The sequence below is a fragment of the Pongo pygmaeus genome, chromosome 1 (assembly GCF_028885625.2).
Source record: "Pongo pygmaeus isolate AG05252 chromosome 1, NHGRI_mPonPyg2-v2.0_pri, whole genome shotgun sequence".
In the NCBI taxonomy this organism is placed as follows: Eukaryota; Metazoa; Chordata; class Mammalia; order Primates; family Hominidae; genus Pongo; species Pongo pygmaeus.
In genome coordinates this window covers 22,453,794-22,466,097 of record NC_072373.2, presented here as the reverse complement: position 1 = coordinate 22,466,097, position 12,304 = coordinate 22,453,794, and the positions used below count along the sequence as shown (strand labels likewise).

General features: G+C 32.4%; 1 protein-coding gene across 11 annotated transcripts in view; it reads right to left on the bottom strand.

Annotated features, from left to right (window-relative positions):
• The window catches only part of CDC42BPA (CDC42 binding protein kinase alpha), a 331,226-nt gene that overhangs the window by 76,006 nt on the left and 242,916 nt on the right, over positions 1-12,304 (bottom strand). For 10 of the 11 annotated variants that reach the window (XM_054467753.2, XM_054467761.2, XM_054467768.2 and 7 more), the window contains 4 exons: positions 7,367-7,472; positions 6,973-7,121; positions 5,314-5,405; positions 2,882-2,958 (listed from right to left, as the gene is read on the bottom strand). In XM_054467753.2, coding sequence (XP_054323728.1) covers positions 2,882-2,958; positions 5,314-5,405; positions 6,973-7,121; positions 7,367-7,472 — 424 coding nt within the window. Of the gene's footprint in view, positions 1-1,763; positions 1,812-2,881; positions 2,959-5,313; positions 5,406-6,972; positions 7,122-7,366; positions 7,473-12,304 lie in introns of all 11 variants that reach the window. The other variant, XM_054467687.2, reaches the window with a different exon arrangement.

Genomic DNA, 12,304 nt, shown 5'->3' with positions numbered 1-12,304 from the left:
TCTTCCAAACCATACACCTAGAAAGTTGTACAGGCAGGATTTGTGCCTGCTTATGCACTTAACCAATAAATTAGAAGAATGGATCTTAGAAAGCACATGAATGGGAAATCATGCCTTTTAGGAGCTGGAATATAAATAAAAGATTTGACAGCTCTTGTGAACTCAGCTCCTTTTTACTTCATGCTAGGAGTTCCCTTGCAGTGCAATAAAATTTACTTTTATATTTGTACTGAGCTCATGTTGCATTAACAGAGGGTAGAAGACGAGAAAGGATATTCCTGGAGGAAAAGTAACACTGGGAAATGGCTGTGGGGTGCTCAGGCATTACAGGTGGGTGGCAGCAGTGGCAGAGTGCCTGTGAGAGCAGAAACAAGCTGAGGACCTGGCTGGGGTGTGCATTCCTGAAAGATCTGCTGAGAAGACCTCATGTATTTGCCAAAATACATACTGCTCCTAGGTTTTACAATCAAATATATGTCTATTTTTTTTTGTGACAGGAAAAGGGATGGAGAGAAGTTTGTTAGAAATAAAAAGGTTTTCTAGTGGAAAGAACAACTAAAATAATTTACTCAAACCTCCTTCCCTTTCTTTTTAAGGTGAATAATATCTGTATGGAAATACCATATTGAGTATTTTAATATCCTGAGCAGCAGATTATAACATGCAATACCACTGTACACGAGGAGAGTTCTCTTTTTATCACACTATAGAGTTAACCAGAGTAATTATTTGTTTCGAGACTAGCAAAACACTTTGTTTAGAATGAAAATGTGCAAACTTCAGTATAAATATTGCAAGCATATTCAAAATCACTTTTTTGTTCAATAATTTTTAAACATCTAGATCAAGAAGTTCCTTTAGCAGAACATTATGCTAACTACTCTTCTGACTATAAGTATCCTAACAAAACAGAAAGAATAAAACATTTAAAAATCTCCCGATTTTAAAACAGTTCTATGTACAATATTTGCATTTGAATCCATTTTATTTCCCCATTTCTGTAAAGACTAAATATTCAACAGGATAATAAATGCTTTAGGACAAGAATTACTGTGCCATTTAATGTGGAATAGAGAGAATGTTATGCCAGGTAGTAAAGAGAATGAATGATACACATTTAACAGGAACTTCTAAATTATTAAACTGATAGAATTCAGGAGAGAAAGTGATAATGCAGTCAATTTATAGGGCACATAGTGCATATGTTAACTAAAATCACTTTGCACATTAGAAGAGAAATTCTGTCAGCATTAGAAATAAATCAAACATTGATTTATTTTAAAATCAGTACTCTATTATTGTCATACAATAAAACCTATTGGAGAAATTAATTAAAAGTAACTTTTTTTATTATACCACCAGAGGTTTATTTTTAACCAACATAGAAATTAAACAGTAAAGTGCTGAAAAGAAAAGGGTAAAGTAAAATAGAAATCACCAGGAAAAATAAAAATAAGCAATTATTTATATATATATAAAACAATAATTAAATAAGCATTCTAGTTTTAGAATTCTTACAAAGATTGAAAATACTGGGATTCTACAACAGTCAAAGCATTTTTCAAAGTAAATTTTTACTTCATTATGTTTAATACTGATAAATCCTTCATTATATTTAAGATAAGAAAGAAGCATATTTTGGCTCACATAAATTTTCAAATGTGGTATTTCTAAAACTGACTGCATTACTAGGCAAATTCTTCAAATCAATTCACTGATCTTTTTTACTGAAGGATGCATTGGTTTGAAAATCAAAGACTTACGTCATCCAAAAAATCAATCAGTGAAGATGAGGAAGAAGAAAAGGAATCCTATTTAACGAATACAGCAATAAAAAAATAGAAAATATGGATGAAGCAATTTAATAATAAATCAAAAATTTTGTAAAACAATTGAAAGGCAAATGACATTAATTCAAATAAATAAATGAGAAAAACAGTCACTATCATTGTTCTTGAGAAACTTAAGAGATTCATTAATTACTTTTTAAAGAGTGATTATTTTTCCTTTTCCTAAAGGAACAAAACACAATTCACATACTGTGCCCAAAATGTAATAAAATGAAGCTCATGACAAATAATTAATAATCAAATTAAATGTAAGTACTTTTGAAGTAACAACTAAAAGTAAGCAATGGAATTCCTGAGGCTTCTAATTCTTCCCACTGGAATGTAAGTTCTAGTGGGAAGGACTTTGTCTATTTTGGTCACTACTATATCTCCAGCACTTACAACAGTGCCTTGCACAAAGCTACATGATTATTATTTGTTGAATAAAGATATAATCACACTTAAATTTACTGAGACAAAAATATACTTGATAACAGTAAGCTGATTTTTTTAAAGCAAAGAATTTAAATACCAAGGAATGACCAAGAGTTACATAATCACAATTTCATTACTGTGTGATATGCCTAACAGAGTCTATGTAATACCTTTTAACAAAAAGCATTTCTTACTGTATAGTTTTTAAAGGATGAATTGATTTGAAATAAGAACCAGCAATACCTTATTGTCAGCTTTGACATTTTCTCACTTTTTATTGTGGCACTATGCTTTGGAGAATAAAAAAATTGTCAAATTATTTCAAAAGTTGGGATTTGTTCTGCTCTTAATGTTTCTTAAGGGAGATGAAATTGCTTTTAAATCTTATAATGACTCTCATGATTAAATCTTTCTTAGATGTTTTGTTAAACAGAGGTGGGATTATAGTCTCCATAAGAATGCAGAACATATTCCTCTGCTAATATGTTTTTGTTTATTTAAGATTCTAGGTTCTCTGATGTGGGAAGCAATAAAATGGTTTTATTATAAGTGAACTTTAAATTACAAAGTGAATTTTAAATTGACCCCAGAGGATATGTGACATGTTTAATACTTACTTCAAATTGATCCAGAGCATCGGTAGGCGTATTCAAAAATGCCAAGAAAGAATGCTGTGAGTCTTGGTGCTCTATACCTAGAAGACAGCAGCAACTTTTTTTAAGGCTACAACACTTAAAACTGATTTTAATGGATAACCTTCCCTGTCTGAATCTACTAAAAGCAGTTCACAAACTACTGTATTTCAAAGTTGATCACTATAATTAACTCTACATTTAAACAAAACTAAAATACACTAGTGTTTCCTAGAATATCACTTAATAGTTCAATTATATCAGTTTCCATGAAATGCTTATTTACGTTACTGAGTTTCTTTCTTTTTGTGTATAGTAAATAATAAAAAACCACATTAAATCTTTTGGTAAGCTTGAGAGAATTTAAAAATAGGAGTCTGTTTATATCTGATTTTTCTAAGCTAATTCAACACCAAACAGGCTTCTGTTTTGAAATACTCTTATCAAAGCATAGAGTATGCACTAATAAGAATAATCCTTTATAAGAAATTAATGCAGTGATGAAACAAATACACTTAATTACAAAAAAACTGTCAATCTGATTTCAGGTTTTTTTTATTGACAGGATGAAGACTCCAAACCCCAGTTTTTCTCAGATGAATTTTTTAAAATTCATACATATCTCCTGACTATGGCATTAACTTTAAATGCACAATTTCCCAAGTAATTCTTAAAACATACAAATAAAAAGACTAGGTAGAAAAAAACCAGAAAACAGCCAATCCTACATTTTTTACTTCCATATCCTTAGGAATTGACATCAGTTGATTTGAGTTTTTCATATTACTATCTAATAATATAACACAGTTATCAGGTAAGGCAACATGTTCAGAAATTCATTCAAATATTGAGAGTGTGCCAGACACTGTTCTAGACACTTGGGGACATAATAGTAAATGAAGCATTAAAAACATCCTTGCCCTCATAATGTAAATATCACATTATATTACTGAAGTAGTAGTATACATTATGTTATACAACAAAATTTTGTTCTGCAATATTCAAAATCCAAATTAAAAAGCTGTGGTAAACATGTCTTCATAAAGCAATGTGATAAACTTAAGTCTCTTTCAAGTTTAGGTCTATTCTAAAAATGATGCAATCAATGTCATCTGGCGTGCAAGTCATATTCTGCACTAGTCTCTCTCCTATTTGCCATTAGGGCCACGAGTTGTCCATGTCTTATGAATTCTTTTTCTTTTCCTCACTAAATAATGTATCTTCTTTCAAATTTTCATTCATTAAAACCTAGCTTGATTTTCATTTTGGCATGATGGCTTGTGCTCCTAATCTGAATTACTATTCACTTTTTCTGGGCTCCTTCCTTTTCTTGTTAATTAAGAAATTCAATCCACAAGAATTTATTGAGCATCAACTATTTGTAAAGGCTTTTTCATGTTAGCTTCTTTATGTGATTACTCTCTGTTCTCCATCATTTTACATGCAGATGCAAAGACTCCGCCAGTTTTATCTCACTGTGTTGCATGGCTGAGAAATGATAGGAAAGCACTTAGACCTAATAAAAAGCCCATTAACAAGTTCAGTATTCAGTGATGGCCTTTGTCAGGAAAATCAATTTCAAATAAATGCATACAAGATATCCCTTTATTTTAAAAATATCTGAATTTCTTTTTATTAAATCTTCACATTCTTAACATCCACATTAAGGAAAGTTTAAGAAGTTCATGTAATACAGCTATCAAGCACTCTGACTAAGCTTTCATATGAATGGAAAAATGTTCAAGTAAAGTTTTCAAGAAAATGGTAATAAATCCGGGATATCCTACAGGACAAGCAATTTAAGTGTCAAACTGGAAGAAGACATTAAAATGCCCCCCAAAATTTTCCTTACTGAATTGCTCCATTAATACTAAATTAATCTTCAGCTATTTCATACATTGTTTCCTCAACTACCCTGAAAGTGAATCCCCTCTCCCAATTTTTATACATTCTAGGCACATAAAAAGTGCTAAGAAATACTTGTTCAAGTACCCTTACCAAGTTCTGAATGTTAACACACATTGCCATTGTCAGAGTGATAACCTCATATTATAGCATTTGAGAATATTATAAAGTACATTATAAAAAAATTTTTTTTTCCAATCACAAAAATGTTATTCATGAAGTAGTCCACGGCACTGAAAAAAAACGTCAAATTTATGGCAAAGTGTCTTTTTCTGTTACTATGAAATCTCTAAACAATGCATATTAAGTAAAACAAAATGACTCAGAGGCCAGTCTTCCAAATGTGTGTGTATGCACATGCATCATGTATACACACATATATTCATAAATGAGTGCCAGAATTGCTTATGTCAACAATTCTCCCACCTATGAAATGAACTGATTCTTCAGTAATAAAATATATTTATAACATAACAGTAAGTCCTGAGTGAGGCAAACACACACTTCCATACCCTTTTCAGATCTAAGCTCTTCAGTGTCCTTTATCAGCTGTTCGATTTCTGAGAGTAGTTCCAAGTTCTTCTTCTCTGAATCTTTTAGTTTACTTAAATAAGGAGAAAAAAGGAAAAATGTCATTAATTTTTATTGCTGGTTAGTGAGCCATCTTGGATGTAGCCAAACTTACTTGGTTTAAATGTCAGGCATGGTAAATTAGGGGACTATAAATTACTGCAGGAAGAACAAATACAGCCTGCTACCTACTTTCATGTAGATTAACAGTTTTACCAGAATACAGCCAATCTCATTCATTTAAGTATTGACTATGGCTGCTTTTACACTACAACAGTAGAGATGAGAAGCTGTGATGGAGGCTAATCAAAGCCTAAAATATTTACTAAGTGAACCTGTACAGAAAACATTTGTGGACCCTGAACTAAATTATTAAATTCAAAAATGTTACAAAATCAAAGGTTAATTTTAGAATTCTGTCAGACTTTGTTAGATATTATACCATTACAGGCAACCATGAAAGTGGAGAATATACAGGAGTAAGTTTATAATTTTTCAAACTGGCTCATCTTCCTGACTTATGAACAATATGTAAACTCATATGTCCTAGGCGTAAGGAGAAAAGATCTTACTTATTTCAAATTACAACACAGAGAATGACATTCATTAGCTCTTTATGCTGGGATCAATTCACTTTCTCCAGAAAAAGTTTTCCCCTCCTCAATGCCACATAAGCACATTTAAGTAAAACATACAATGTCTGCATTCTTTATAGCAAAAAGCTTATAAACCAAAAGTTTATAATCCAACAGAGGTATCACGTATCTGGCCTTTGATTTGATTAAAAAGACTGACAATTGCAGTTTAAGGACTATGACTACACACCATTAAAAACTGAATTCATGGGCCTGCATTTCTTTTCAGGCTTTTGGAACTTTTGGTATTCTCAGCAGTCAATGGATTTTCATATTTGTAGTTTCACTTGTGATGTGAAGTTTCTATTGTTCCTCTATGTCACTTAAACTGGCTTATTTTGAACCATGTTTATAATCAATCTAATTGTGAAATCGTTTATGTATTCAGAGTATGATTCACTCTAGCGTTGTGACAAGAATTGAGGAAATGTGTTCATTAGCTAACTGCTTCAGAGACTGTGGGATATACTTTTCCTAAATACATAAAGAAACATGAAAAACAATAATTATACTTAAAAGATATTATACCATTATGAAATGTGCCATCAATAGAATTTTCATTTATAAAAGACCTATGGTAGAGGCCACAATTTTCAAATGATTATATTTTGTTCTCACCATATGTTGTATTTTTATACAAATATAATATTCCTAAACATGAGAGAATTTTAGGTTTAATAAAATTTGAGAGTCAACTAAATTTTGTAAGAGGAAAATTAAATAATGGCATATTATTTAATACTATTAATTCTACTTTATGGACAAGCCAGAAGAAAACAAGCCTATATTAAAACCTCATCACTGTCTACAAGGCTTAAAAGCATCTAGTTATTTTCAAATCTTCGTAACATATTTGACCATCATTTTTCTAAAAGAAAGCAATGGAAACTAAACATGTAACTTCTTTCCAAATAATTCTGACAAACTTAGAAATTATTCTAGTGGGACTATATTATTCAATCTCACCATTCTGTTATGATATTAGACGCTTTAACTTTATTCAACTCTTCTTGGATGGCCTGTTTGGCTCTTATTTCTGCATCCAGAGCCGACTGCAACTCCAGTCTAGCTGACATATCCAGTTTCGCAAAACGACGCATTTTCCAGGGCATATCCTATCAAATAATAACTGTGTTTTTAGTTCCATCCTATTTTTAACATTTACATTATTACAGTTAACCAGCTGTGTGTTATGTTTTTCTAAACTGGAAAAGACCCAAACTAATAGTTTTCTCATAAAAAACTCTTTAGTAGGCTCAAAGTCTAAACAAACTGATACAAGTAATTGGATTTATTATAGGTTTTTTAAATCTCTTTTTTCTAATATGATAAGCCTCCATGCAAAATCATAGAAGCTTACTGTTGCTCGTGTACCCAAGCTGGAATTTCTTAATGCCTCCAATTCTTCAGTCATTTTAGAAGCTAAGGCCTGAAGATACCCTCGTGCATCCTTTTCATCGCTGACCCTAGAATATATAAAGACAAAGTACAAAAGTAAAACAAAAAAGCTTCAGTGCAATATATGTTATTTTAAAGCTTCCTAAAGAAATAAGTGATAGGAAATTCAAAGATAGTCTTAAATAATTTCTTTGAAAAGGTCTACCATAGTATACTACCTGTCAACAACTGGGAAGAGGTTTATGGAACTGTTCTTTCATGTACATGGTAGAGCTGGTGATGTTTACAAAAGTCCAAGTTACTCATAGCTGATAAATTATTAAAACTTCACCCTTAAAACACAGAATTAACACTCTTTAAATCTAACAACACAGATGCACGAACGTGTGAGGTTTTCTAAATAAGATTTCGCAATTGGATTCTGCCATTTTATATCATAAAAACAATATACCATTCTTAAAATTGAAGTGTATATTAAATTTAGAAAGTTTAATGTAGGATATTCTGCAAAAATCAGGGTTATATTGTAATTAAGCTCTTCTGTTTTCTGAAATGATCAACAAAATGACAGAGAGAGAAGATTAAAGTCTACCAAAACCTAATTTCTACTTACTGTCTTAAGGCTATCTAGCTGACGATACAATTATAATTTTAGATAGAAAGTTTTCAAATTATATTTGGTAAGACAAATTCCACATTTTAGAATTTCTCAAGAAAACATCTGCATTTCTTACACTTCCCTCAAGTGGGGAGAAGGTGAGGGGAGGAGTCTAGCATATCTACAAAAATCTACAAAAGAAGGTCCTATTCTCAGGAAGGATGAAAACCACTGGTATACAGAAAGCCATACTGCACAAACAAAAAAAATGGAGTTGAAATTTGCAATGCTCACAAGTGTATTCTAACACACTCTGGGGAAGACAATTTGTCTTTGTGCAGGCTGGTTGTTTTCAGATAAAATCCAGGTCACTGAAGCTACGAGGAAAGTATATTTCAGGTAAATCAGTATGTAACTGATGCATACAGCAGACATGTTTAACTCCTAAGCTCTGCTTTAGTATCTCTTAGAATGTAAACTCCCGAGGAGTCAAATTCATATATATCTTAAAGAGGCCCTTTAAAAGAGGCTTGTTGCTCTCTTCTCTTAGATGGGAGGTTGTCTTCGGAGTACAAGCAAAAGAAAATATGGAGATGCAATAAAACCATGGTAAGAAGTTGTCCGCTCTAGGGACAGTTACATATTCCTAGGCTCTACGTACGTGTACATATTTTTATTGCCTGTTAAAGAAAAATGGTTTTGGAAATTATTTTAAGAATGTTTGTGTAGCAAGGGTTGTGTCCTTCTAAAATTCTTTGACCACAAGTGACTGCAATCTTTTCATTTAATTACCTGATTTATAGTATAGAGAATAAATTGGGATGAAGGAAGATTATCTTTTTTAGAATACAAAAAAGATACTTACATAGTAACAATAAAGAAAACTGTATTATCCTTTAAGTGCCCAGGCTAACAGGTCTCACCTAGTGCTGGTTTAGTATCTACCATAGCTCAGAGATCTTAGTTTATGCACATTTGCAAGAAATTGTGAAGTCCAATGTGTTTTATTAACTTTGGAAATCAACCTCTTGTAAACTGACTTTATTTGGAATTTTATATGACAATCTTTTTTCTAACTTTGCTTTTTATTTACATGTTGAACACATTACATGTTGAACACATTTATTTACATGTTGAACACCTTACAACTGCAGTCTTCCACTAATTCCTAACTTTTGATTAAACCTATTTCTTTTTCTTGGCTATAGAAAATTACTGGTTTGGAGGGTAACTCATGCCATTTAAGTTCCACTGGACTCTAGGTCTCACACAACTCCTTTTCATAATCATTGCTATTTGTCTATTTTTCAACCTCATTAAAAAAAAATCTTACTTTCTCCAACCCCAACACTATCTTTCTCTCTTTTTTTTTTTTGAGAGAGAGTCTTGCTCCGTTGCCCATGCTAGAGTACAGTGGTACAATCTCAGCTCACTGCAACTTCTGTCTCCTGGGTTCAAGCAATTCTCCTATCTCAGCCTCCCTAGTAGCTGGGATTACTGGCACATGCCACCACGCCTAGCTAATTTTTGTATTTTTAGTAGAGACAAGGCTTAGCCACGTTGGCCAGGCTAGTCTCGAACTCCTGACCTCAGGTGATCCACCCGCCTCAGCCTCCCAAAGTGCTGGGATTACAGGCGTAAGCCACCGCACCTGGCCCCAACACTATCTCTTGCTCGTTGCTTCTAGGCCATTTGGTTAAGTTTACTCATATTCATTCTCTTAACTTTTAAAAACAGTTTTAGAGGTAGGTGTCTCATCTTTTATTTGGCTAAATCATTCAAATATTTCTTAATAACATAGGTATTATTACTATACATAATCACCCTCCCTACTACACCTTATATTTTCAATTTCATTATTTCCATTGGTTCCTTGAAACATGTACAAACTCTACCAAATCCAAAAGTTCCCTGTTCTCCTCACTGACAAATCCCCCAAACATTCCATTTTCCCTCTTTCATTGTTATACTCCATACATGCAATTGCTCTAGTATTAAACCCTCCATTCACTACTCTATACTTCCCGAGGTCTAATTCCTGCCTCAACTATTTTGCTGAAGCTAATCTGTAAAACTCAACTACAGAAGGCCAACTTAGATCTATGTGTTCTCTTGGCACATTTAATCCTTCCCTTCCAAGTTCTCTCAAATTATCAATTAGTTAATACTTATTAAATACCATTACATTGGGTATATTGAAAAGAAAAATAAGGGACAGTTCCTGAAAAGTTGGGGCATATATAGTAATTAGGAACTTTGATTCTTAAGTCATATAGACCTGGTTTCAAATCCTAGCTCTGGTGCTTACCAGCTGTGTGACTTTGGGCAAGTTACTTCTCTAACTTTGTTATCCCACCTATAAAAATGGGGATAGTAAAAATACCTATCTCACAAGACTGGTGTAATAACTAAATAAGAATACATGTGAATTTCCAGCCTAATGAACGGAACACTCTTATGTTTTAATCAATAGAAGCTATTACTATACAAGAATGAGCATTACTGAATGAAGAATGTTTCAAATAATGTGAGTGGATTTAAATAAAGAGAGACAAAGGTTTCATTACTGAAACGCTTTGTAATTATTAAACCCTTCTCCTGGTTCTTCTACAGAGCTGTTTCATCTAGCTTTTATAATATAACCCTTACCATTCTCCTTCTTTCTTGTCTCCTTAAAAAGATCTCAACCACTTCATTGGCCTTATTCACAAGGAATTTAATTCCCAAATTTACATTTCTAATCCTAATCTTTATGTTAGTTTTTCAAAAGCATATGAGAAATCTCTACTAAGATGCCTCAGGATCACCTCAGTCTCACCAACAAACAAAATAAAATAACAGCTAAAATTGATTGTATTATCTTCCCCAAGGGTGGTTACCCCTCTTAACTTTCCTACTTCAATGATGCCATCATTTTCTCAACCTTCTTAACTCACAATTCAGGAATACTAATTTCTCCTCATCTCTTGCCCTTCATTTGTAAATAGTATTAAGTCCTATAGATTTTTCTTTCACAATGTCTCCTGCATTTGTTCACTTTATTTTCAACCTTAACTTCTACTTCATCCTGAACATTACTGTTAAGAGCTATTTGCCTAATTATCATTTTAATTAACACCATTACCTTTGCAAAAACCTTCTCCATCTTACAAATAAGTGAAGGTAAAATTCTTACTTAGTATTCATGACAACTGTGTTGCAGTAACTTTATTACTCTTATTTCCTACTATTCTTTTACATAAATTCTCCCATTTGGTCAAACTAGGTGTAGGATATTTTACTAAACTCAGGGTTTTCAGAACACACAGTCTAGTTTAACTGATTATTCCCACCCTTCTGGAGCAACCAGTCTGAGATAATTCTCTCAACACTACATTCTTATTTTTAAAAAGTCAGTATCTATTCAATGATATTTCATAGCAAAAGAGAGAGAAGGTGGAGTTCAAGAGCCATTAGAAGTGACTTAACATAAGGTTTTATATACTGCAGTATTTGTTTTGTATTAAAACTGTTCATTTGTTCTAGGAAACATTTAAAGTGCTATATATGTCATGAGGTCCTATAATGTTGTTTGAGCATTACATTTTTTAAAAGAAGGTTGAGTATTCCTAATCTGAAAATCCAAAATCTGAAATGCCTCCAAATCTGGAACTTTTTGAGTACTGACAAGATGCTTAAATTTTTGAATTAGGGATGCTGAACTGTTAAGTATAATGCAAACTTCTCAAAATCCAAAAGAAATCCAAAATACTTCCGGTCCCAAGCATTTTGAATAAGGAATACTCAATCTGTATACTAAACTCAAAAAATGAAAATAACTCAGTCTTCTGACCTTTATAAGTTTGGATATTGTATCTCACAGAGTTAACTTTCAAGTAGGTAAGAAAGTTGAACAGGGAATATATATTTTACTTTTTCCCTTTGGGTTTTTGCCAATCTGCTATCTATTAGTCCATTTCTAAATAAAAAGTAGGGTTAATAACAGCTTTCAGGCAAAGTGACTTCCTTGTATTTCTGATTTCTGCATATTTTGTTTGAATGTGAAAAGTGTATACTGGGTGTTTTGTGGCATCATATAAAACTTTCATCTTCACCCTTTCTATTAACCCTTTCTACAAAGACCACATTGAAAGCTTCCTTCCATTACTAGCACCACTTCCCATTCCAGCTGAACTCATCATGCCAGACACTTGAAAAAATCAGTAGTCTAGTATCACAGGTTTTGACTCTGTCTTCTGAAAAGTCATTTTCAGCTCCTTCTTACATATATATTTGATAACATAAAAATAGAATTACAAATGG